At 47.5% G+C, this 27,831-nt stretch overlaps 1 protein-coding gene across 5 annotated transcripts in view; it reads right to left on the reverse strand.

The window, feature by feature from the left end:
• Positions 1-1,301: 1,301 nt before the first annotated feature.
• Positions 1,302-27,831, reverse strand: part of LOC146009820 (uncharacterized) — a 40,406-nt gene continuing 13,876 nt past the window's right edge. For 4 of the 5 annotated variants that reach the window (XM_083150325.1, XM_083150328.1, XM_083150326.1 and 1 more), the window contains 2 exons: positions 26,229-26,549; positions 1,302-3,969 (listed from right to left, as the gene is read on the reverse strand). In XM_083150325.1, coding sequence (XP_083006451.1) covers positions 2,576-3,969; positions 26,229-26,549 — 1,715 coding nt within the window. In that variant the 3' untranslated portion in view covers positions 1,302-2,575. The remainder of the gene's footprint in view (positions 3,970-26,228; positions 26,550-27,831) is intronic. The other variant, XM_083150329.1, reaches the window with a different exon arrangement.

Below are 27,831 nucleotides of genomic sequence, written 5' to 3' on the forward strand. Positions count from 1 at the left end.
AGTGCATTTTTCACAGTTAAGATCCCCAGGGGCTGAAGGGGTAAACTTAGCATTGCAAGTCTTACAGGCAATTCTCTTGGAGCTTCCCCCTGCCATTGTACAAATATGTCACAGAATCCACACACTACCACACACCCAAGGGAGAGTAGGTATAGATTAGTCCAGGTAGAAGGACTGGATAGGAGAGATAGTGAAGGAAAGGAGCTGCCACAGGGTTTGAACAGCGCCATGGTATGTAACCAAGGAGCGCTATAGCCCTAGTTTTTAACACAGCCCAACCATCTCTCTCTAAGCTCTCAACCCCCCACTGTAACTCACAGTACCGGGAGAGCTTATAGCAGGACGGTCACCAGGATCAGCGATGTACTTGAAGCCTTTGGTGGGGCTGCAGCGGTACAGGAGCTTCCCACAGTCGTATCGCAGCGGCGCCAGAAAAAAGATGGCCGCCGCGCGTGTCTCAGAGAGCGCTGGGGATAGCCGGGGCTGCTGGGAGTACCACGCGGTAGCTTCGCCCCCCGCCCGGCAGCTCTCGTTTCTCCGGCGCCAGGCTTGAAACCCTCTGCTGCCGCCATTTTCCTAATACACCCTGACCACCGCCGCTAGCAGCGGTGGCAGGGAATACTTACAACTCGCCTGCCGTCGGCGGTAAGGCTGGGGGAGGACCGCGGCGTGCTTTGGTGGGCAGCGCCCGTTGCCTCCCGAGACGTGGTCTCTGCAGCCAGGGATCCGGGTGCACCCACCATGGAGGCGGCCGGCTCCCTCCGGCAGGCTCCCACGTAGCAGGCAGATAGTGTATTACTATCTGCCTGTCCTCTGCGCAGTGTAAAAACCCATGCTGATTAAAAAATCTCTTATGTGCTCTGAGAGCACCTAGTGTGTGTCCGCTCCCTTTCGGGCACAAACTAAGACTGACCTGGAGGGGAAGTAGAAGGGGAGGAGTTAGCCACTCTAATCTTTTATTTAAAGTGCCCATGCTCCCTGTGGTCGCCTTCTATTCCCCAGTGTAACTCCAGTGACACCTAGTGGATGAAGGAGAAAGGGGTATTACTCATGTCAGTAGTTACAGGTTAGATAGGTAGAACTCGATGGACTAACGTCTTTTTTCAGCCTTAATTACTATGTTACTATGTAATAGATCTGCTGGTATTTGATGAAAACATTGCTGACAACTGGCTGAGGTTGAAAAATACACGAAGAAAAGAAGACTTGGGTTGGGGGCACTATATACAGAATTGTGATCAAATTTGAAGGATTTAAAACTTAACCTTTATTTATCTTAGTAATAAGAAAAAAATGTCATCTCTAGACAAACATTAGGCATAAGAACAGTTGTGTGGCAGGGATATTGCATACAGATGTCAATAAAGGTACAGAGGCTGAGTTTTCAGTTTCTCCCTCTATCTTCTACCAGCGGACAGAGAAATGAGTGTCGTGGGGAGAGACCCTGACACTGATCACATAATGCACTGCAGTGTCTGTAGGGGCTACTATGTGGAATGGTATAGATATATAGGTACTTACTTCATCTTTGATCAGACAATGTATAAAGTCTAATAAAGTCTAAGTGCTTTTATAGCGCACGATTTTTATATTCTGGTATCTCCTTTTATGCATTTAACCCAGCACATGTCCAGGCCTGTGTAAAGTTTCCCAGTGACCATCTGGAGGACCCGGAGGAGGATTGGGAGAATGTCATGTGGTCAGATGAGAACAAAATAGAATTTTTTGGTATAAACCCCACTCGCTGTGTTTGGAGGGAGATGATGAGTGACATCCCAAAAACACCATACCCACTGTGAGGCATGGGGGAGGAAACATGATTTGGGGCTGCTTTTCTGCATAGGGGACAGGACGACTGATCCGTATTAAGGAGAGGATGAATGGGGCCATGTATCGTGGCCAAAAATCTCCTTCCCTCAGTAAGAGCATTGGAGATGGAACGTGGCCGGGTCTTCCAGCATGACAGTGACCCCATACACACAGTGACAGTGACCCCATACACACCGCCCAGGCAACTAAGGAGCGGCTCCATAAGAAGCATTTCAAGGTCCTGGTGTGGCCTAGTCAGTCTCCAGACCTCAACCCAATGGAAAATCTGTGAAGGGAGTTTAACGTCCGTGTTGCCCAGCAACAGCCCCAAAACATGACAGAGCTAGAGAAGATCTGCATGGAATATACCTATACCTGCTATATACCTGCTACAGTGTCTGCAAACCTGGACACTACAGGAAACATCTGACCTCTGTAAGTGCCAACCGAGGTTAAAATACAAAGTATTGAGCTTAACTTTATGATTGTCCAAAAATTTATTTTCCACAAGAATGTACAAATTGTCTAATAATCGTACAATGATATTTCCTGTTACTCTCACATTCTGTCTCTCACAGTGGAAGTGTACCTATGGTGGACATCTTTTTAAGTTTGTCAACAATCGGTGGACGTCCAAATACTGTATTGCCCCACAGTATGTATATGTAAAAATAACCCCAAAGGCCCTTTCCAGCCACTGAGTGCTATTTAATATCAGGATAGCACTAAGGGAAGGCCTTCCCATTTCCCACACTCAGCATGTATATTACTTTTCACCGGTTTCACTTCTCTGATGTTTTACAAGAAGTGATTGTTGTGTAAAACATTTCTCACACTCAGAACATAGAAAAGGCTTCTCATCTGTGTGACTTTTCGGGTGTCTAACAAGATCTGATTTGTATGTAAAACATTTCCCACACTCAGAGCATGGAAATGGCCTCCCATTTGTGTGATATCTCTGATGTCTTACAAGATGTGATTTCTGTGCAAAACATTTCCCACACTCAGAACATGGAAATGGTTTCTCGCCTGTGTGACTTCTCTGATGTGTAATAAGATGTGATTTCAGTGTAAAACATTTCCCACACTCAGAGCATGGAAATGGCCTCTCACCTGTGTGACTTCTCTGATGTTCCACAAGACTTGCTTTACTCTTACAAGATTTCCCACACTCAGAACATGGAAATGGCTTCTCACCTGCATGACTTCTCTGATGTTGCACAAGACTTGATTTACTCTTAAACCATTTCCCACACTCAGAACATGGAAATGGTCTCACACCTGTGTGAATTCTCTGATGTTCCACAAGATGTGATTTACTCTTAAAACATTTCCCACACTCAGAGCAGAGAAATGGCTTCTCACCTGTGTGAATTCTATGATGTTCCACAAGACTTGATTTACTCTTAAAACATTTCCCACACTCACAGCATGGAAATGGCTTCTCACCTGTGTGACTTCTCTTATGTTCCACAAGACTTGATTTAATCTTAAAACATTTCCCACACTCAGAACATGGAAATGGCTTCTCACCTGTGTGAATTCTCTGATGTTCCACAAGACTTGATTTAATCTTAAAACATTTCCCACACTCAGAACATGGAAATGGCCTCTCATCTGTGTGACTTCTCTGATGTTTCACAAGTTGTGATTTCAGTGTAAAACATTTCCCACACTGAGAGCATGGAAATGGCTTCTCCGCAGAGTGATATTTCTGATGTGTAACAAGATTTGATTGGTCTTTAAAGCATTTCCCACATTCAGAGCATTCATACCGCCTCTCGCCTGTGTGACTTCTCTGATGTCTAACAAGACTTGATTTCTGTGTAAAACATTTCCCGCACTCAGTGCATTGATACGGCCTTTCACCTGTGTGACGTCTCTGATGCGTAACAAAATGTAGGTTAGATATTACACATTTCCCACCCCCAGAACAGAGACACTGTGTATCACATGTATGACCTGCAGGCTGTGTATTAGAAGAACAGGCATCACGGTTAGAGGGATCAGATGGTATATCAGCGCTGTCAGGTACTGGGTGTATATATACAGTAATGGGGATGTCCCCTGGAGAGTCCTGTGTGATGTCATCTTCTAGTTTAGTATCTGCAGACAAGATGCGATCTCCCTCCAGGGCATCTCTGCTTGTGTCTCCCCCTGCTGGAGATAATATAACTATTATTATTATACAGTGCACACACATAACTCCGCACTACAGAGTATACAGCACTTCCCATCAGTCCCTGCTTGTGTCTCCCCTGCTGGAGATAATATAACTATTATTATACAGTGTACACACATAACTTCGCACTATAGAGAGTATACAGCAATTCCCATCAGTCCCTGCTTGTGTCTCCCCCTGCTGGAGATAATATAACTATTATTATACAGTGTACACACATAACTCCGCACTACAGAGAGTATACAGCAATTCCCATCAGTCCCTGCTTGTGTCTCCCCCTGCTGGAGAGAATATAACTATTATTATACAGTGTACACACATAACTCCGCACTACAGAGAGTATACAGCAATTCCCATCAGTCCCTGCTTGTGTCTCCCCTGCTGGAGATAATATAACTATTATTATACAATGTACACACATAACTCCGCACTACAGAGAGTATACAGCAATTCCTATCAGTCCCTGCTTGTGTCTCCTCCTGCTGGAGATAATATAACTATTATTATACAGTGTACACACATAACTCCCCACTACAGAGAGTATACAGCAATTCCCATCAGTCCCTGCTTGTGTCTCCTCCTGCTGGAGATAATATAACTATTATTATTATACAGTGTACACACATAACTCCGCACTACAGAGAGTATACAGCAATTCCCATCAGTCCCTGCTTGTGTCTCCCCCTGCTGGAGATAATATAACTATTATTATACAGTGTACACACATAACTCCGCACTACAGAGAGTATACAGCAATTCCCATCAGTCCCTGCTTGTGTCTCCCCCTGCTGGAGAGAATATAACTATTATTATACAGTGTACACACATAACTCCGCACTACAGAGAGTATACAGTAATTCCCATCAGTCCCTGCTTGTGTCTCCCCCTGCTGGAGATAATATAACTATTATTATTATACAGTGTACACACATAACTCCGCACTACAGAGAGTATACAGCAATTCCCATCAGTCCCTGCTTGTGTCTCCCCCTGCTGGAGAGAATATAACTACTATTATACAGTGTACACACATAACTCCATACTACAGAGAGTATACAGCAATTCCCATCAGTCCCTGCTTGTGTCTCCCCCTGCTGGAGATAATATAACTATTATTATACAGTGTACACACATAACTCCGCACTACAGAGAGTATACAGCAATTCCCATCAGTCCCTGCTTGTGTCTCCCCCTGCTGGAGATAATATAACTATTATTATACAGTGTACACACATAACTCCGCACTACAGAGAGTATACAGCAATTCCCATCAGTCCCTGCTTGTGTCTCCCCCTGCTGGGGATAATATAACTATTATTATACAGTGTACACACATAACTCCGCACTACAGAGAGTATACAGCAATTCCCATCAGTCCCTGCTTGTGTCTCCCCCTGCTGGAGATAATATAACTATTATTATTACACAGTGTACACACATAACTCCGCACTACAGAGAGTATACAGCAATTCCCATCAGTCCCTGCTTGTGTCTCCCCCTGCTGGAGATAATATAACTATTATTATACAGTGTACACACATAACTCTGCACTACAGAGAGTATACAGCAATTCCCATCAGTCCCTGCTTGTGTCTCCCCCTGCTGGAGATAATATAACTATTATTATACAGTGTACACACATAACTCCGCACTACAGAGAGTATACAGCAATTCCCATCAGTCCCTGCTTGTGTCTCCCCCTGCTGGAGATAATATAACTATTATTATTATACAGTGTACACACATAACTCCGCACTACAGACAGTATACAGCAATTCCCATCAGTCCCTGCTTGCGTCTCCCCCTGCTGGAGATAATATAACTATTATTATTATACAGTGTACACACATAACTCCGCACTACAGAGAGTATACAGCAATTCCCATCAGTCCCTGCTTGTGTCTCCCCCTGCTGGAGATAATATAACTATTATTATACAGTGTACACACATAACTCCGCACTACAGAGTATACAGCAATTCCCATCAGTCCCTGCTTGTGTCTCCCCCTGCTGGAGATAATATAACTATTATTATTATACAGTGTACACACATAACTCCGCACTACAGAGTATACAGCAATTCCCATCAGTCCCTGCTTGTGTCTCCCCCTGCTGGAGATAATATAACTATTATTATTATACAGTGTACACACATAACTCCACACTACAGAGAGTATACAGCAATTCCTATCAGTCCCTGCTTGTGTCTCCCCCTGCTGGAGATAATATAACTATTATTCTACAGTGTACACACATAACTCCGCACTACAGAGAGTATACAGCAATTCCCATCAGTCCCTGCTTGTGTCTCCCCCTGCTGGAGATAATATAACTATTATTATACAGTGTACACACATAACTCCGCACTACAGAGAGTATACAGCAATTCCCATCAGTCCCTGCTTGTGTCTCCTCCTGCTGGAGATAATATAACTATTATTATACAGCGTACACACATAACTCCGCACTACAGAGAGTATACGGCAATTCCCATCAGTCCCTGCTTGTGTCTCCCCCTGCTGGAGAGAATATAACTATTATTATTATACAGTGTACACGCATAACTCCGCACTACAGAGAGTATACAGCAATTCCCATCAGTCCCTGCTTGTGTCTCCTCCTGCTGGAGATAATATAACTATTATTATACAGCGTACACACATAACTCCGCACTACAGAGAGTATACGGCAATTCCCATCAGTCCCTGCTTTGTGTCTCCTCCTGCTGGAGATAATATAACTATTATTATACAGTGTACACACATAACTCCGCACTACAGAGAGTATACGGCAATTCCCATCAGTCCCTGCTTGTGTCTCCTCCTGCTGGAGATAATATAACTATTATTATACAGTGTACACACATAACTCCGCACTACAGAGAGTATACAGCAATTCCCATCAGTCCCTGCTTGTGTCTCCCCCTGCTGGAGATAATATAACTATTATTATACAGCGTACGCACATAACTCCGCACTACAGAGAGTATACAGCAATTTCCATCAGTCCCTGCTTGTGTCTCCCCCTGCTGGAGATAATATAACTATTATTATACAGTGTACGCACATAACTCCGCACTTCAGAGAGTATACAGCAATTCCCACCAGTCCCTGCTTGTGTCTCCCCCTGCTGGAGATAATATAACTATTATTATACAGTGTACACACATAACTCCGCACTACAGAGAGTATACAGCAATTCCCATCAGTCCCTGCTTGTGTCTCCCCCTGCTGGAGATAATATAACTATTATTATAGTGTACACACATAACTCCGCACTACAGAGAGTATACAGCAATTCCCATCAGTCCCCTGCTTGTGTCTCCTCCTGCTGGAGATAATATAACTATTATTATACAGTGTACACACACAACTCAGCACTACAGAGAGTATACAGCAATTCCCATCAGTCCCTGCTTGTGTCTCCCCCTGCTAGAGATAATATAACTATTATTATACAGTGTACACACATAACTCCGCACTACAGAGAGTATACAGCTATTCCCATCAGTCCCTGCTTGTGTCTCCCCCTGCTGGAGATAATATAACTATTATTATTATACAGTGTACACACATAACTCCGCACTACAGAGAGTATACAGCAATTCCCATCAGTCCCTGCTTGTGTCTCCCCCTGCTGGAGATAATATAACATTTATTATTATACAGTGTACACACATAACTACACACTACAGAGAGTACACAGCAATTCCCATCAGTCCCTGCTTGTGTCTCCCCTGCTGGAGATAATATAACTATTATTATACAGTGTACACACATAACTCCGCACTACAGAGAGTATACAGCAATTCCCATCAGTCCCTGCTTGTGTCTCCCCCTGCTGGAGATAATATAACTAATATTATACAGTGTACAAACATAACTCCGCACTACAGAGAGTATACAGCAATTCCCATCAGTCCCTGCTTGTGTCTCCCCCTGCTGGAGATAATATAACTATTATTATACAGTGTACACACATAACTCCGCACTACAGAGAGTATACAGCAATTCCCATCAGTCCCTGCTTGTGTCTCCCCCTGCTGAAGATAATATAACTATTATTATTATTATACAGTGTACACACATAACTCCGCACTACAGAGAGTATACGGCAATTCCCATCAGTCCCTGCTTGTGTCTCCCCCTGCTGGAGATAATATAACTATTATTATTATACAGTGTACACACATAACTCCGCACTACAGAGAGTATATAGCAATTCCAATCAGTCCCTGCTTGTGTCTCCCCCTGCTGGAGATAATATAACTATTATTATACAGCGTACACACATAACTCCGCACTACAGAGAGTATACAGCAATTCCCATCAGTCCCTGCTTGTGTCTCCCCCTGCTGGAGATAATATAACTATTATTATACAGTGTACACACATAACTCCGCACTAGAGAGAGTATACAGCAATTCCCATCAGTCCCTGTTTGTGTCTCCCCCTGCTGGAGATAATATAACTATTATTATACAGTGTACACACATAACTCCGCACTACAGAGAGTATACAGCAATTCCCATCAGTCCCTGCTTGTGTCTCCCCCTGCTGGAGATAATATAACTATTATTATACAGTGTACACACATAACTCCGCACTACAGAGTATACAGCAATTCCCATCAGTCCCTGCTTGTGTCTCCTCCTGCTGGAGATAATATAACTATTATTATACAGTGTACACACATAACTCCGCACTACAGAGAGTATATAGCAATTCCAATCAGTCCCTGCTTGTGTCTCCCCCTGCTGGAGATAATATAACTATTATTATACAGCGTACACACATAACTCCGCACTACAGAGAGTATACAGCAATTCCCATCAGTCCCTGCTTGTGTCTCCCCCTGCTGGAGATAATATAACTATTATTATACAGTGTACACACATAACTCCGCACTAGAGAGAGTATACAGCAATTCCCATCAGTCCCTGTTTGTGTCTCCCCCTGCTGGAGATAATATAACTATTATTATACAGTGTACACACATAACTCCGCACTACAGAGAGTATACAGTAATTCCCATCAGTCCCTGCTTGTGTCTCCCCCTGCTGGAGATAATATAACTATTATTATTATTATACAGTGTACACACATAACTCCGCACTACAGGGAGTATACAGCAATTCCCATCAGTCCCTGCTTGTGTCTCCCCCTGCTGGAGATAATATAACTATTATTATTATACAGTGTACACACATAACTCCGCACTACAGAGAGTATACAGCAATTCCCATCAGTCCCTGCTTGTGTCTCCCCCTGCTGGAGATAATATAACTATTATTATACAGTGTACACACATAACTCTGCACTACAGAGAGTATACAGCAATTCCCATCAGTCCCTGCTTGTGTCTCCCCCTGCTGGAGAGAATATAACTATTATTATTATACAGTGTACACACATAACTCCGCACTACAGAGAGTATACAGCAATTCCCATCAGTCCCTGCTTGTGTCTCCCCCTGCTGGAGATAATATAACTATTATTATACAGTGTACACACATAACTCCGCACTACAGAGAGTATACAGTAATTCCCATCAGTCCCTGCTTGTGTCTCCCCCTGCTGGAGATAATATAACTATTATTATACAGTGTACACACATAACTCCGCACTACAGAGAGTATACAGCAATTCCCATCAGTCCCTGCTTGTGTCTCCCCCTGCTGGAGATAATATAACTATTATTATTATACAGTGTACACACATAACTCCGCACTACAGAGAGTATACAGCAATTCCCATCAGTCCCTGCTTGTGTCTCCCCCTGCTGGAGATAATATAACTATTATTATACAGTGTACACACATAACTCCGCACTACAGAGTGTATACAGCAATTCCCATCAGTCCCTGCTTGTGTCTCCTCCTGCTGGAGATAATATAACTATTATTATTATACAGTGTACACACATAACTCCGCACTACAGAGAGTATACAGCAATTCCCATCAGTCCCTGCTTGTGTCTCCCCCTGCTGGAGATAATATAACTATTATTATACAGTGTACACACATAACTCCGCACTACAGAGTGTATACAGCAATTCCCATCAGTCCCTGCTTGTGTCTCCTCCTGCTGGAGATAATATAACTATTATTATACAGTGTACACACATAACTCCGCACTACAGAGAGTATACAGCAATTCCCATCAGTCCCTGCTTGTGTCTCCCCCTGCTGGAGATAATATAACTATTAGTATACAGTGTACACACATAACTCCGCACTACAGAGAGTATACAGCAATTCCCATCAGTCCCTGCTTGTGTCTCCCCCTGCTGGAGATAATATAACTATTATTATACAGTGTACACACATAACTCAGCACTACAGAGAGTATACAGCAATTCCCATCAGTCCCTGCTTGTGTCTCCCCCTGCTGGAGATAATATAACTATTATTATACAGTGTACACACATAACTCCGCACTACAGAGAGTATACAGCAATTCCCATCATTCCCTGCTTGTGTCTCCCCCTGCTGGAGATAATATAACTATTATTATTATACAGTGTACACACATAACTCCGCACTACAGAGAGTATACAGCAATTCCCATCAGTCCCTGCTTGTGTCTCCCCCTGCTGGAGATAATATAACTATTATTATTATACAGTGTACACACATAACTCCATACTACAGTCCCTACCCCGGGGGTGATAACACAGCACTGCTCACCACTACATCCCCGTGTCGCTATTATGTTATCACGATGGCACAAGATATTATAAGCACAAAGTCCAGCAAAAACTGTTTTTTTTTTCCCAAGAGGGGTCACAAGCGAGCACGAAAGCACTTTGAATATCGTGCCTGCAGCACCTTTCCCTGGTTGTGGCAGTAACCCACACCTGGAGTCTGATTCTATATGAAGAGGAATGAGAGAGAACGCTTCATCTCCTATATATTTGGCTACATCTGTCACTCAAAGTGGGTGTCTGTGTCTATAACGCTCTGTTCCTGGACTTTCCTCTTAATGTGTGATTGCCTTCATCTGTGCTGAACACCTTTCTGAGAAATTAACCTGTTTAAAACAGGTGATGGCAATCATACATTAAGGGGAAGTCTAGAAACAGAGCATTGTGTCCCTCCTGGAGAGGGTCATGTTGGGAGGTATGTGACAGAGAACCAGCCCAGTGAGCCCACAGACAGTGCCAGACACCCACTACCTTCCCATGTTGCCCAGCACTGCTACTCCACAGCCACCAGGTGAGCGCCCCCCTCCCGCGATTTGCGGCAAAACCTTCCCCCCCGCGCGCCCCCCCTCCCGCGATTCGCGGCAAAAACACCCGCTCCCCCGCGACCCCCCCTACCGCGATTCGCAGCAAAAACACCCCCGCGACCCCCCCTCCCGCGATTCGCTGCAAAAAGAACCCCCCCACGACCCCTCCCGCAATTCGCGGCATAACCACCACCCCGCGACCCCCCCCCTCCCGCGAATCGCGGCAAACCCTCCCCCGTGACCCCCCCCGATTCGCGGAAAAAACACCCCCCCGCAACCTCCCTCCCGCGATTCACGGCAAAAAGAACCCCCCCGCGACCCCCCCTTGCACGATTGGCGGCACCCCCCCTGCGACCCCCCTCCCGCGATTCAGGGCACACCCCCCCCGCGCAATTCGCAGCAGCCCCAGGATTAAATGGCACATGCAAAACACTGACATGGCTATGGTCGACAATGAAAAAGGTTGACATGAGTTTTTGAAGATTTATTTTTAATTTTTTTAATTTTTTCATATTCATTGTCATGTGTCGACATGGACACCAATGAAGTGGCACACTTATGTCAACATTTACATGTGTTGACCTTTCTGTGTTGATTTTTTCTTGTGGCGATTCGCGTCACACCCCCCCGCAACCCCCCCTCCCGCGATTCGCGGCACCCCCCGTGACCCCCCACCTCCCGCAATTCGCGGCAACCCCCCACCGGAACCCCTGTGAACCCCGCCCTCCCGTGATTCGCGGCACCCACCCCCGCGACCCCCCCTCCCGCAATTTGCGGCACCCCCCCGTGATTCGCGGCAGCTCCAGGATTAAATTGCACATGGAAAACACTGACATGGCTATGGTCGACAATGAAAAAGGTTGACATGAGTTTTTGAATTTTTTTTGTCATTTTTTTAATATTTTCATATTCATTCTCATGTGTCGACATGGACACCAATGAAGTGCCACACTTATGTCAACATTTACATGTGTTGACCTTTCTGTGTTGATTTTTTCTTGTGGCGATTTGCGTCACACCCCCCCCACCCCCCCCCCCCCCCACAACCCCCACTCCCGTGATTCACGGCACACACACACACACCTCCCCCGCGATTCTCGGCACCCCACCCCGTGACCCCCCCTCCCGTGATTCACGGCACACCCCCGCGACCCCCCCTCCCATGATTCGCCGCAACCCCCGCCCCGTAACCCCCCCTCCCGCGATTCGTGGCACCCACCCCCCCGACCCCCCCTCCCGCAATTCGCTGCACCCCCCCGCGATTCGCGGCAGCTCCAGAATTAAATTGCACATGGAAACACTGACATGGCTATGGTCGACAATGAAAAAGGTTGACATGAGTTTTTGAATTTTTTTTTTCATTTTTTGAATATTTTCATATTCATTCTCATGTGTCGACATGGACACCAATGAAGTGCCACACTTATGTCAACATTTACATGTGTTGACCTTTTTGTGTTGATTTTTTCTTGTGGCGATTCGCGTCACACCCCCCCACCCCCCCCCGCAACCCCCACTCCCGCGATTCACGGCACACACACACCCCCCCGTGATTCACGGCACACCCCCTGCGACCCCCCCTACCATGATTCGCCGCAACCCCTGCCCCCGTAACCCCCCTCCCGCGATTTGCGGCAACCCACCCCGCGACCCCCCTCCCGCGATTCTCTGCAATCCCTCCCCTCCCGCGATTCGCAGCATCCACCCCCCACAACCCCCCCTCCTGCAATTCGCGGCATCCCCCGCGACCCCCCCTCCTGCAATTCGCGGCACCCTCCGCGACCCCCCCTCCCGCGATTCGCGGACACCTAAGTTGCAATACAGGGCATCTTTCATACAATTCTAACCTTATTTCTCATATACAAACGTTCACAAATTAAGGGGGCGCAGCCCCTTACGACGGTGTGAAGAGCGCCCGTAGGGCGCGATGAATCACCTAGTAGTGTATTAAAAGAGCACATTTATTAGGTAAACCAGAGCGTAAGCTTCCAGGACACAATAGATGTAACTCGTACACACTGTGGGCTGGTTACCACACGGCTTATACAGAGAATACCAGGCAAGTCAGCTCACACGTATCCTGTTCCTCAGAAACCGCCAGACGCTGCAGGGATCGGGAGACGGGGAGATAGCGTGTGGAGGGAACGCCCTGATGCGTTTCCTAAGGTAGACTTGGTCAGAGGGCCCTATACAAAATTGTGCTTCTTGGCGGATTAAAAGAGATATTTAATGGATTAAATTTTATAGAAGGGAAATTCTGCGCTAATTACCTCAATTGACCTTAGGCTGAATTCACAATAATAATTTCATACACTGTTTTATGTGTATATTATATTTTATCCAATTAGCTATCAAATAACAATAAAGAATGGATGGCCACCTTGTTTCAAATATGATACATTCAATAGCAAATTATTATTTAGAACTTAAACAATAGACAATGTATAATAAAATGATAGATATATATTTAACTATTATACTGCCTTCGGGTATAAAATCCTGCAGTGAGGGAGTGAGTCAGTGACGCAGTGAGGGAGTGAGGCAGTTAGGGAGTGACGCAGTGAGGCAGTGAGGGAGTGAGGCAGTGACGGAGTGAGGCAGTGACGGAGTGAGGCAGTGACGGAGTGAGGCAGTGAGGGAGTCAGGCAGTGAGGCAGTTAGGGAGTGAGGGAGTGACGCAGTGAGGGAGTATAAAATCCTGCAGTGAGGGAGTGAGTCAGTGACGCAGTGAGGGAGTGAGGCAGTTAGGGAGTGACGCAGTGAGGGAGTGAGGCAGTGACGGAGTGAGGGAGTGACGGAGTGAGGCAGTGACGCAGTGAGGGAGTGAGGCAGTTAGGGAGTGAGGGAGTGACGCAGTGAGGGAGTGAGGCAGTGAGGGAGTGAGGGAGTGACGGAGTGAGGCAGTGACGCAGTGAGGGAGTGAGTCAGTGACGCAGTGAGGGAGTGAGGCAGTTAGGGAGTGACGGAGTGAGGCAGTGAGGGAGTGAGGCAGTGAGGGAGTGAGGCAGTGAGGGAGTGAGGCAGTGACGGAGTGAGGCAGTGACGGAGTGAGGCAGTGACGGAGTGAGGCAGTGAGGCAGTGACGGAGTGAGGGAGTCAGGCAGTGAGGCAGTGACGGAGTGAGGCAGTGATGCAGTCATGGAGTGAGGGAGCGAGGCAGCGACGGAGCGAGGCAGTGACGGAGTCTACCCTCCACCATTGGGATTATACTACATTGAAAAACTTACAACGCAATTGTCAGCTCAGGGGTTTGTTGTGTTCCCGGCTGTGACCGTGGTGGACCAGTGGAGGGCGCTGCGTAGCGGAATACTGGGGGTTTGATGATTGACATACATGAGGGGACAGGAGCACAGCGAACCAGAGTGTTGGTGGAGACCAGGAACAGGGGTGCGGAGTCTAACCTGCCAGCGGTGTTCACCAGGGAGTCCCGTAAGGGACTTTGGACTTAGCTGCGTCTGACAGGCAGGTCGCGGGCTGGGACTCGGGAGGATGAACCCTGGAACGGCCTTGGGAGACCAGGGTGACTGGGGGCAGTCTGGGAACTGCGGGAGTGACGACGGGGGCAGTCTGGGAACTGCAGGAGTGACGACTTGGGATGTCGACGGGAATGTAGACAGGTGTATTGGCTGGATAGGACAATGGTGGTATACTCTATATCAGTGGTAGCCAACCCTAGCCCTCGAGAGCTACCAACAGTTCACATTTTCCAGACAACCTAGCTGCTGCACAGCTGCATTCATTAATCACTGACACATTTTAAAAGATACACAGATGGAGCTAATTAGCTCACTTGTGATTCTGTGAGGAGACCTGCAAAACATGCACTGTTGGTAGCTCTCGAGGACTAGGGTTGGCTACCCCAGCTCTATATGGAGCACAATAGCCGTTAGTCAACCCAGGTGTTGACGGGGACTTGTCGACAAGATCAGGACAGGATGATATAAGTCTCTGATGGTGATAGCTGGCTTAAGAGCTAGAGAGGTGCTCAGCGAGGCACCTGATACTCGACTGCAGGGATGGTATCGCAGGAGTCTTCTGGAGATGGAATGAACCAGGTAAGTAACAGCAGCTGAGAGAAACGCTGGAGACAAGGACACAGGTGAGCCTGGATATCCTGGAGCCTTGGGAACTTCCTCTGAACACAGGTGAACTCTGGAGCAGGTAAAGCAATTGTTCAAGGTGAGGAAGGAAGGCACAGGGCCTGAGGTATATCCCCCTTGCCGGGTTGTGACAATTGGTCCTGGACGCCATAAGGTCTATGTCTGGCAGTCCCCATCTGTCCACCATCTTCTGAAACACCTCCCGATGGAGTGACCACTCCCCCTCCAGCAGGACCACCCTGCTGAGATAGTCCGCCTCCACATTCCGGATCCCTGGAATGAAAACGGGTGACAGTGCTGGAACCTGTACCTCCGCCCAGGTGAAGATTCTCACAATCTCTGCCATCTTGCTCCGAGTACCGCCCTGGTGATTTAAGTATGCCACTGTAGTGGCATTGTCGGATTGTACTCGTACTGGCAAACCCTTCAGAAATTCCTCTGCTTGGCACAAGGCATTCCATACTGCTCTCAGTTCCAGTATGTTTATGGGAAGACTGGATTCCTCCTCTGACCAAAGGCCCTGCAATTTCAGATGAAGCACCACTGCCCCCAGCCCATGAGACTGGCATCCGTCGTGATGACCAACCAGTGCCAGGAGCAAAGGGACCGCCCCCATCTGCAGAGTCTATAAATCCGTCCACCATTCCAGGGACATTCTTGCCTCCTGAGACAAGATCAGCCGCTCCTGTTTCATTGGTTTGGCATTGCCGGACCAGCATGCTAGTATGTTCCATTGGAATGGCCTTGAATGGAATCTGGCAAACTGCAGCGTCTCGAAGGTCGCTACCATCTTGCCCAGCAGCCTTACTCTCTGCCACACCGTCGGTGCAGGGGCCAGGAGAATTGTCAGCACCATCTGCCGAATCTCCACTGCTTTGGGGTGTGGTAAGAACACCCTGTGAAGGTGTGTGCCCAAAATTACCCAGAGGAACTGCAGACTCTGAGTGTGTGTTAGATGTGACTTGAGAAGGTTTAGCACCCAACCCTGTTCCTGCAAGGTTTCAAGATTTTGAAACACAGGCCAATGACATGAAGGACCAATTTTTGGCTAAACAATATGACATACAATTGGTAGACAAGGCATACAAAGAGATAGCCGCATTAGACAGAGAGGACACTTTGACCAGCAAAGACCCCGGCATTAAACAGGGACCACAGGATGTCACCTTTATAACACAATACAACCAGTCGTCCCAACAACTCAAACGCATATTACAGAGGCATTGGCATATACTGAGGCAGGACCATGATCTATGTCAACACATATCAGACAAACCTACAGTAATCTTCAGGAAGGCACCAGACTTAAGACAGAGACTAGTGAAGAATCACCTACCACCCACAATAAGTACACAAACTAGATTGACAGATACAAAAGGTTTCTTCCGCTGCGGTAGGTGTGCAGGCTGCAAGAACCTGACCATGACCACCACAAAGGGACAGAGCACTTGGACATCTGTCACTATCAACAAGACTTATCACTACAAACAGCACCTCACATGCGAAACCAGGGGGGTTGTTTATTTGCTCAAATGCCCTTGTGGTTTAGAGTATGTGGGGAGGACGATCAGACCATTTAAAGCTAGGTTATATGAACATATCCGCAACATAAAAAACGGGTATGATAAACATAGTGTTTCCATGCACTTCAAAATCAAGCACAATTCAGATCCAACCGGCCTCACGTTTACAGCCATTGAATCCCCCAACAGAAATTGGAGAGGGGGTGATTACAATGAACTGCTTAATAGGAGAGAAATGTACTGGATCTTTAACTTGAAGACCTTACATCCGGGGGGACTTAACCTAGACTTCCAGAATGGCCAATTAGGCTAATTGGCTCCGTGCCAGACATTTAATGCAACACTACTGCCAGTTTTTGAGGTTGTATCGTTTGCACATCCCATCAAGTTATTCAGCCATACAGAAGCTAGCTGCATCACCTCTGAATTTGCATTGACCAATCATATGTTCAGGGGAGGGGTTTCCTCTCCTATACACTCGGTCACAGCACAACAGTCCCACATCCTTGAAAAAGGCCGTATTCGGCTGAAACGCGTTGGACACCTGACTGCACTTCCATCCACCCTCATCCACCTACAAGCCTCCTCCCATGCCACGGGAGTCGAGCAAACACAGCTCCGGCAGCACCTGAACTCCGGGCGCACGATCTCCATCCGAACCCGGAAGTGACGGCGCTAGCCGTCAGAGCAGTGTTCTCATAGCGGCCGGCGGCACGCTGTGTCAGCGCCGGTGAAGATCTTCAGAGACCCGGGAACGAGGGACGTCTGACCGCATCACAGAAGGACTGGTATCGGGTAAGTGTTGGGATGCACCACCGGGCGGTTAGGGACGCCAGCCACCGGTGACATACACACTTACTACGACCGCAGAGACTTGTGTTCCATCCCTGCACCAGACTGTCTGTTTCTTCACTTTTACCTGTGTATTTGCCCCATCACAGAGTAACGCCATATCCCCCATCGCCACCACCCACTGTGCTGTCCAGGTCACTCAGACCCAGTCCCAGTACGTGCTTGTTGCCATCAGCACCAGCCCAGACTGGGCCACTCGGACTCACCATCTATCTGAGACAAATTCAGTGCAGGTTTATTCTCACCAATAAACTTTTTGTATATTGCACTATACCAGTTGTATCTTGTACTTTCATACCGGGTCACCCACTTTACAGTCTCCGTTTTTTCAGAGTGTAAGCATTAGGCTACATCAGTGGTCACCAAACATTGGTGCACAGGCACGCACCCCACTTATACATACCACGGGCACCTTGATCTTGATAAACAACATCATATCAAGGTACCAAGAAGGTGAGCGCAGTACCACTCCTGTATTCCCCTGCAAGAACTGCGTCGCAACACTCAGGTGTTCCTGAAGTTTTCCCGCCGACTCCGCCTTGAATAAAAGGTTGTCTAGATCAGGAATAATTACTATTCCCTTTGGACGGAGAGCTGCAGCCATGACCGCCATCACCTTTGTGAAAACTCTCAGAGCCGTTGCCAAACCAAACGGCAGTGCCTGAAACTGCCAATGGTTCTCTCCTATTGCAAACCTGAGGAGAGATTGGTGATCCTTGAAAATGGGCACATGGAGATATGCATCCTGAATATCGACCGATGCCAGGAACTCTCCCGGTTATATGCTCAGGAGCACAGAGTGCAGAGACTCCATTCGGAAGTGATCTACCCACAAGTGAAGATTTAAAGATTTTAAATTTAGTATGGGCCTGAAAGACCCGTCTGGCTTGGGGACTAGGAAGAGGATTGAATAAAACCCTTGTTTTCTCTCCCCCTGAGGTACCAGAATTACCACTCCCTTTTCTTTGAGAGACACAGCTGCTCCCAACAGAGCGGACCTCAGTGACGCTGACCGCGGCAAGGGTGTAGGAAGAAATCTCTTGAGTGGCGTGCCCCCGAGATTTATCTGGTAACCTTCGGAAATTATGGAAAAGACCCAAGGATCCACTATGGATTCTCTCCACCTGTCCCGAAAATGTAGGAGACGACCCCCCACTCTGAGCCCAGAACGGGGAGTCCCCGCCCCGTCATGCAGAGGACTTGTCATCCCCTTTGGCTGCATGCTTTTTTGTAAAGGCACCAAAACGGCCTTTGGGAGCCTTTCCTCTGCCGGCCTGAAATCTGCCACAGCCAGACTGTCCTCTGTTGGACGCCCCGCCCCGAAAAGACGGCTTGAAAACTCCAAACTTGGAGCCTGAACTTGGAAGTAGTGGGAAGAAACGTACTCTTGCCCCCAGTAGCCTGCTTGATAATGGCTTCCAGCTCCGAGCCAAACAATAACTCCCCCTTAAAAGGCAAGTTTTCAAGGGACTTCTTAGACTCACTATCAGCTTCCCACGCTTTGAGCCAAAGAGCCCTTCTCGCAGACACTGAAGTCACAGACACTCTGGACGCCATCTTAGCTCCTTCCTCACCGGCCTCACACACATACTCTGCGGCAGATCTCAATTTCTCCACCAGAATAAAAGCCTCAGAATTTTGGTGGAGCAGCCCAGCCAGCTCCTCCGCCCACTTGATCATAGCTTTTGTGACCCAAGCAGAAGCAATAATAGGCCTCAAGGTATAACCCACACCTTCAAAAATAGCCTTCAAACAGCCTTCCACTTTCTTGTCCACCGGGTCCTTAAAGGCAGCACCCCCCCCTGGACAGGCAAGGCAGTGGCCTTTGACAGTCTAGCAACTGATGCATCCACTAATGGGGCTTTTTCCCATAATTTGGTATGCTCCTCTGGCATAGGGTACATATTTGCATACCTCTTTGCTATCAACAATCTCTTATCAGGAGTCTTTCCTGCTTCATTTAAAAGAGATGACATTCCCTCATCAGAGGGGGAACACACAGGATCCCTGCGACTCCCCGCGACACAAGAGACAGGAGTCTTTTCCTCCTCTGCAAGGTTCACGGTCTGCTTAACAGCCACAATCAAATCCTCAATGCCTGAAGTTAAAGCCTCAGCTTCATCACTCATGTCCCAACTCCAGTTCTCCTCACACACACCATCATCATCCAAATCCTGTAAAATAGGTGGTGTAGAAACCGGGTGCCTAGGCACACTCTCATCAGAGGATTTGTAAACTGCTCCATCAGGGCAGTCATTTTATGAACCCCCTGAGCAGTATCCTGCATAGCCTGCAGCAAAATGGGGTCCCCCTGAGCCGGGGCAAGTGACCCCCCAGACACCTGAGACGAAGTAAAGTGGCCAGGAGACCCTAACAAGGAGTCCTTCTGCCTATTCAAAGCCTCAGTAAGAGCATTCATAGACCTGCCCAATGCCAAAGCCCAGGCAGGTTCAGCTATCTCCGTTCTGTTGGCGCGTGACCCACTGGGAACAGCCTCACAGGACGGGCATAAATCCCCCTGATCCTCATGTTCACATGTAAATTTAGCATCACACTTTTTGCAGTAAATAAACATGTCCAGCGCTCCCTCCTTCACAGCAGCAGAAGTAAACCCCTCAGTCATGTATATAACACAATGCAAAATGAACAGGCACCGCACAGAGCAATGTATCAGTGTACTTATCGGAGCTGGTAATCCTGTCAGCGATCAGCGGGGAAGCGCTTCTCTGAAGAGACTGGAGTCTGTGTAAAATCACCTTGTCAGCTCCGCAGCATGGGGAAAAGGCGCCAAACACAGAGCAGGAAGAGACCAAGTCTCTGCATCAGCGGGGAGACTAGCCCATCTGGTGCTGTCTCCCCCTTCAGCCGCTCCCGCAGATGTCTCTCTCACCTCCTTGTACCTCCCTCAGTGGGACCACAATGGAGCTGTCCAGCAGCGCCGGACTCCTGTAAGGGACTTCACTTCCCTGGCGGGATTTCCGTCCCTAAACCCTTCAAGATGGCGGGCGCCATAGCGGGGGGTCCGTCCCCCACGATCCCTTTCTGCAAGGAGCCGGTTAGGACACCCCCGGGGCCCAGGAAAGCCTCTTCCCCTACCCCCGGGGCCCAGAGAATCCTCTTCAAACACCTCACACTCACACACAGGGCCATCTCTAATTCCATTGCTCCATATATCTCTAACCTCATCTCCATTCATACACCCTCCCGCCCTCTACGGTCGGCTGACGACTGTCGTCTCTCCTCCACCCTGATCACTGCTTCCCATGCTAGAGTACAGGACTTTGCCCGTGCTGCACCCCTTCAGTGGAACGCACTCCCTCGCTCCATTGGACTCTCCCCGACCTTGCAAAGCTTCAAACGGGCACTGAAAACTCACTTATTCATCAAAGCGTACCCTTCCACTGCATAAACCAGCTGGTTCTCCGACCCCTTGCCTGTTTACATCCTGCTATCTAACCACCACCCACTCGCTTGCACCTCTTGTAATCTGTCTGTCTCCCCTTCCTACTAGATTGTAAGCTCCTCCGAGCAGGGCCCTCTTCCCTCCTGTTGTCAAAGCCCACTTCTCTTCACATTTCACTCACAGCTCTCCTTTACTCCAACACTCAGTGACCATCTTCATACTCATCTCCATCATTGGCCTCAAGCCTCTAGTTGTATGTTGATTGAGTCCTCACTACTTATATCCAAGCTGTAATGTGTATTGATCTGTGGCGCTCTTTATTTGTACTGTATTTTTGTTATTTATTCAATGTTATGCCAAGTTTTGTGAACAGGGGTTTAGAGAACGGTTCTATTGCGCATATAGCTGCCTAATTGGTGCCCTTTCCACTAAGGTTCCTCAAAACAAACCTTCACCAAAAACACCATGTAACAGAAAAGATGGGAAAGGTCACTTATCAGGCGCTTGAGAGTGTGAGTTCTGCGCTGTTGTCTCCAAATCATTCAGCACATGAAAATAAATGAATAAATCCGGATAGTGAAGTATGTCAAACACCAGTATATCATTTAATTTAAAAAGCACAGTAAATACATAGGTATTTAAAATAGTTTTGTCTCCCTGTATTGTTCCTTTGTACGGCGCTGCGAAACACTTGTGGCGCCTTATAAATACAATTATAATAATAATAATAATAATTACCCAGAGAGACTAAGCGCTGTGCAGAGGGAATAAAAAGGTGTCCCTCTGCACACAGAGAGCTGACAGGACGCGCTTCTGTCAGCCTCTGCTGCGCTCTCAGTGTGTATGCGCTTCTGTCAGCCTCTGCTGCGCTCTCAGTGTGTATGCGCTTCTGTCAGCCTCTGCTGCGCTCTCAGTGTGTATGCGCTTCTGTCAGCCTCTGCTGCGCTCTCAGTGTGTATGCGCTTCTGTCAGCCTCTGCTGCGCTCTCAGCGTGTATGCGCTTCTGTCAGCCTCTGCTGCGCTCTCAGTGTGTATGCGCTTCTGTCAGCCTCTGCTGCGCTCTCAGTGTGTATGCGCTTCTGTCAGCCTCTGCTGCGCTCTCAGTGTGTATGCGCTTCTGTCAGCCTCTGCTGCGCTCTCAGTGTGTATGCGCTTCTGTCAGCCTCTGCTGCGCTCTCAGTGTGTATGCGCTTCTGTCAGCCTCTGCTGCGCTCTCAGTGTGTATGCGCTTCTGTCAGCCTCTGCTGCGCTCTCAGTGTGTATGCGCTTCTGTCAGCCTCTGCTGCGCTCTCAGTGTGTATGCGCTTCTGTCAGCCTCTGCTGCGCTCTCAGCGTGTATGCGCTTCTGTCAGCCTCTGCTGCGCTCTCAGTGTGTATGCGCTTCTGTCAGCCTCTGCTGCGCTCTCAGTGTGTATGCGCTTCTGTCAGCCTCTGCTGCGCTCTCAGTGTGTATGCGCTTCTGTCAGCCTCTGCTGCGCTCTCAGTGTGTATGCGCTTCTGTCAGCCTCTGCTGCGCTCTCAGTGTGTATGCGCTTCTGTCAGCCTCTGCTGCGCTCTCAGTGTGTATGCGCTTCTGTCAGCCTCTGCTGCGCTCTCAGTGTGTATGCGCTTCTGTCAGCCTCTGCTGCGCTCTCAGTGTGTATGCGCTTCTGTCAGCCTCTGCTGCGCTCTCAGTGTGTGTGCGCTTCTGTCAGCCTCTGCCGCGCTCTCAGCGTGTACGCGCTTCTGTCAGCCTCTGCTGCGCTCTCAGTGTGTATGCGCTTCTGTCAGCCTCTGCTGCGCTCTCAGTGTGTATGCGCTTCTGTCAGCCTCTGCTGCGCTCTCAGTGTGTATGCGCTTCTGTCAGCCTCTGCTGCGCTCTCAGTGTGTATGCGCTTCTGTCAGCCTCTGCTGCGCTCTCAGTGTGTATGCGCTTCTGTCAGCCTCTGCTGCGCTCTCAGTGTGTATGCGCTTCTGTCAGCCTCTGCTGCGCTCTCAGTGTGTATGCGCTTCTGTCAGCCTCTGCTGCGCTCTCAGCGTGTACGCGCTTCTGTCAGCCTCTGCTGCGCTCTCAGTGTGTATGCGCTTCTGTCAGCCTCTGCTGCGCTCTCAGTGTGTACGCGCTTCTGTCAGCCTCTGCTGCGCTCTCAGTGTGTATGCGCTTCTGTCAGCCTCTGCTGCGCTCTCAGTGTGTGAGAAGCAACACACTGGAAACCTGCTCTAAGCTAGTGCATTAATAAAACAATAAAAAGCCTAACTAATCTGAAAAAAATCCAAAGAAAAACTGCAGCGCAGCATAGCACCCACTCCTGTGGGCACCTAAAACTAACTGGAGTATTATGGGATGCAGTACGGAGGAGCCTGCTCCCAAAGAATTAGAAGCATAGGTGCCTGGCTCCTGGCGGACCCCCCTACATCCCATCGTGAGCTGTGTTACCGGACTGCACGAAAGAGAAATCAGTTTGATTTTGCAGTGCAAATGATTGCTGCTTTAGAATTTCTTACCAAATCTCTCACTTTCTGAATCTCTCATCCTATTACATTTCACCCATATTGTGAATATCCTTGGAAAATAAGGTGATATGCGTACCAGAAGAAAAGAAAAAGATCACTCGTAGCAATGTCTTTCTTATGTCCGTCTCCTGATTGGTCCTCCTCATCCGCAACTGAAGAACTCGGATAGAGTGTACGGTCACCTGCCCGGGACGGCCAATAGCGTCAGAGTAGGGTTTTGCTGTGGCCGTTCTAAACAGCGGTCCCGGCTGAGGGCTCTGCCCACCACCATTGTCCACACATGCCATCACGTTGCTCCTACGGTGGGTTCACACCCAGATCCGTTACAGAGTCAGGAACATACATTCCGGTTACCAGCTGCCATCATTGCCTAAATATACTTATTTCTACTTGCTCTGCTCTCGCACCCCTCTGGCACCAGGTGCAAAGTGCCTGTACTCACAGTCTCCCCGTCTCCCTCAGGAGCGGCCATGCAGTCCGCAGAAAAGAATGGCAGTTACGTATTTTGGCCGCACTCGAGGACAGCTGGGATTGGCTTAAAGTGGTGATCAGCAAATTGCCCCACAGTGTAATCGGGCTCTTGATGCATTTCTCAGATGTAACAAAATACCGGTTTCCTCAGAAGATGCCCCTGTGTATACAGGCTCCATATTTATTTATCTATCCAACCACCAATCTGGTGCTTCCATCTAATGAGCACACCTGACGACTTATTCTTGGCAGGTGTTATTTCAGCTGCACAAAGGTATAGCACTTACTTGGATTTCTAGAAACCTTAGAAAGGGAAAGTCCATCATCCACGGGAGTGGGCCCTATTTATGAGGCCAAAACCAAAGTTTTATCCAGCTTAATATAAAAGTGGATGCATAGAAGCCTTTTATTCTTTGACCCTTAATGATTTTAAAGAGATCTGTAAGGTCTCTGAAACCTCAAAAAAAACGGATAATATGCACCCTAATGAAAGGAGGGCATTAAAGACACTTCAGGAAGATCAATCAATTATTATAAAGAGCGGTAGCACAGTAATCCAAGACAAGATAGATTATGTTACACAGGCGTATCGCCAGTTTAATAACCCAAAATTTTATAAATATTGAAAGGGATCCAACTACTGAGTATTGTTCACTTCTTAAAGACTTTCTGCTAAGGGTCTTGATGTGAGCGCAATATCCAAGAGGGAATTTTCTTTTCTTTATAATGCACATCCCGTAATACCGATCTATTATCACCTCCCTAAAATACATAAACCCCTATCATCACCTCCTGGTCGTCCCATAATTTCAGGAGTCGGGTCCATCACTACTTCACTCTCAGCATTTGTTGATTCTTCTTCATCCTTCGGTACTGTCACTCAGGTCCCATATTGGAGACACCACACACTTCCTTAAAAACATTCAGGGGTGTGAGTGGAAGAGTGACTTCCTGTTGATAACATGCGATGTAGCGGCTCTCTACACAAATATCCCGCATGATCAGGGTGTCCAGGCATTGCAGTACTATCTGGCCAAATATGAAGACCTGAGTGACAGCTGTCTTAAGTTTATTTTAGATTCAGTCACTTTTATTTTGTCACATAATTACTTTTTTTTTGCAGACACTTGGGACTGCCATGGGCACCAAGTTCGCCCAGAGTTTTGCAAATCTATATATGGGACAGTTTGAGGAGGAGTATGTCTGGGGTGCATCCCTTCGGGGCGAACTTGGCATTTTATGACGGATATATAGACGATATGTTTTTCATTTGGCGTGGTGGCTGGGACATTGCACTTAAATTTCTCACATTTATTAATGATAATACTTTTGGTCTTAAATTCACCCACATTATTCACCATGAACACATTACCTTCTTGAATATTGCGCTCGGGATCAAAGATGATGCGATAACAACTTCCACCTTCAATAAAGAGGTGGACTGTAATAACTATCTCAGCTTTAACAGCTGTCATCCCCGCCAACAATACCAACATTCCAAAGAGCCAACTATTGAGACTCAAAAGGAATTGTTCAGACCAACAAACTTTTAAATCAAAAGCTATGACCTTAGTAGAGTCGTGTCAAGAACAAGGGTATCCCCCTGAGCTATTAAATGAGGCATTAAGAGATGTGTTAGATATAGAGAAAACACTGCTTCTTGAAACAAAAGATCATATGGCTCAGGGGAATGTGGATAATGAATTCAATTACAGCTCTAAATTTATCTCCATATAGAACTCCCATTCCATGCAGATTAAGAAAATCATAAACAATAACTTTAAGATTCTTGGTTATTAGCCAATAGAAGAGAAATCAAGGGTACTTATGTATTATCTGGGCTCCCATGTTAAATGCACCCCATTTTTTCATACCCCTACTATCCAACTATGCATGGAGTTGATTTTATATAGTGTGGCGAGAGCAGCGAGCCACCGTGCCCGAAGCGTGGCGAGCGCAGCGAGCCCCGCGAGGGGACGCGGTCTTATAAGAAAAACGGGAGCCCAGATATTACATAAGTACCAAATCAAGAATTATCTTCAAGAGAAACAACACTCTGAAAAATGCACCAAGCCACTTCCTTCAAGGTATTCCAAATCGACCCAAAGTACCCATAAGCAGGGAGAATATGTGACTCGGATATGTAATAATTATTTATTACTTACCTGTGCTGATATCTGTAGGGATTTCCTCCTCCTTACACTGATGATCACCCCTCACATATGTCTCTTCTACTCCTTCTGGATCTTCTGCCTTCATATCAGTCACATACGTGTCTTCTCCTCCCTCTGTATCTTCTGCCTTCATATCAGTCACATATTGGTCTTCTTCTCCATCTGTATCTTCTGCCTTCATATCAGTCACATACGTCTCTTCTCCTCCCTCTGTATCTTCTGCCTTCATATCAGTCACATACGTCTCTTCTAGAACCTGGGAATACAGAGGACGGGGACATCTCTCTGTGGTATTCCTGTTACTGGGCCCATCTGTAGGAGACACACAGTGACTGAGGACATGGTATATATGTGATTATCCTGGGAATACAGAGGACGGGGACATCTCTCTGGGGTATTCCTGTTACTGGGCCCATCTGTAGGAGACACACAGTGACTGAGGACATGGTATATATGTGATTATCCTGGGAATACAGAGGACGGGGACATCTCTCTGGGGTATTCCTGTTACTGCGCCCATCTGTAGGAGACACACAGTGACTGAGCACATGGTATATATGTGATTATCCTGGGAATACAGAGGACGGGGACATCTCTCTGGGGTATTCCTGTTACTGGGCCCATCTGTAGGAGACACACAGTGACTGAGTACATTGTATATATGTGATTATCCTGGGAATACAGAGGACGGGGACATCTCTCTGGGGTATTCCTGTTACTGGGCCCATCTGTAGGAGACACGCAGTGACTGAGGACATTGTATATATGTGATTATCCTGGGAATACAGAGGACGGGAACATCTCTCTGAGGTATTCCTGTTACTGGGCCCATCTGTAGGAGACACGCAGTGACTGAGGACATTGTATATATGTGATTATCCTGGGAATACAGAGGACGGGGACATCTCTCTGGGGTATTCCTGTTACTGGCCCATCTGTAGGAGACACACAGTGACTGAGGACATTGTATATATGTGATTATCCTGGGAATACAGAGGACGGGGACATCTCTCTGGGGTATTCCTGTTACTGGCCCCATCTGTAGGAGACACACAGTGACTGAGTACATGGTATATATGTGATTATCCTGGGAATACAGAGGACGGGGACATCTCTCTAAGGTATTCCTGTTACTGGGCCCATCTGTAGGAGACACACAGTGACTGAGGACATTGTATATATGTGATTATCCTGGGAATACAGAGGACGGGGACATCTCGCTGGGGTATTCCTGTTACTGGGCCCATCTGTAGGAGACACGCAGTGACTGAGGACATGGTATATATGTGATTATCCTGGGAATACAGAGGACGGGGACATCTCTCTGGGGTATCTCTGTTACTGGGCCCATCTGTAGGAGACACACAGTGACTGAGGACATTGTATATATGTGATTATCCTGGGAATACAGAGGACGGGGACATCTCTCTGGAGTATTCCTGTTACGGGGACCATCTGTAGGAGACACACAGTGACTGAGGACATGGTATATATGTGATTATCCTGGGAATACAGAGGAAGGGGACATCTCTCTGGGGTATCCCTGTTACTGGGCACATCTGTAGGAGACACACAGTGACTGAGGACATTGTAT

This window comes from Crinia signifera, chromosome 6 (assembly GCF_055691185.1).
Source record: "Crinia signifera chromosome 6, ASM5569118v1, whole genome shotgun sequence".
In the NCBI taxonomy this organism is placed as follows: Eukaryota; Metazoa; Chordata; class Amphibia; order Anura; family Myobatrachidae; genus Crinia; species Crinia signifera.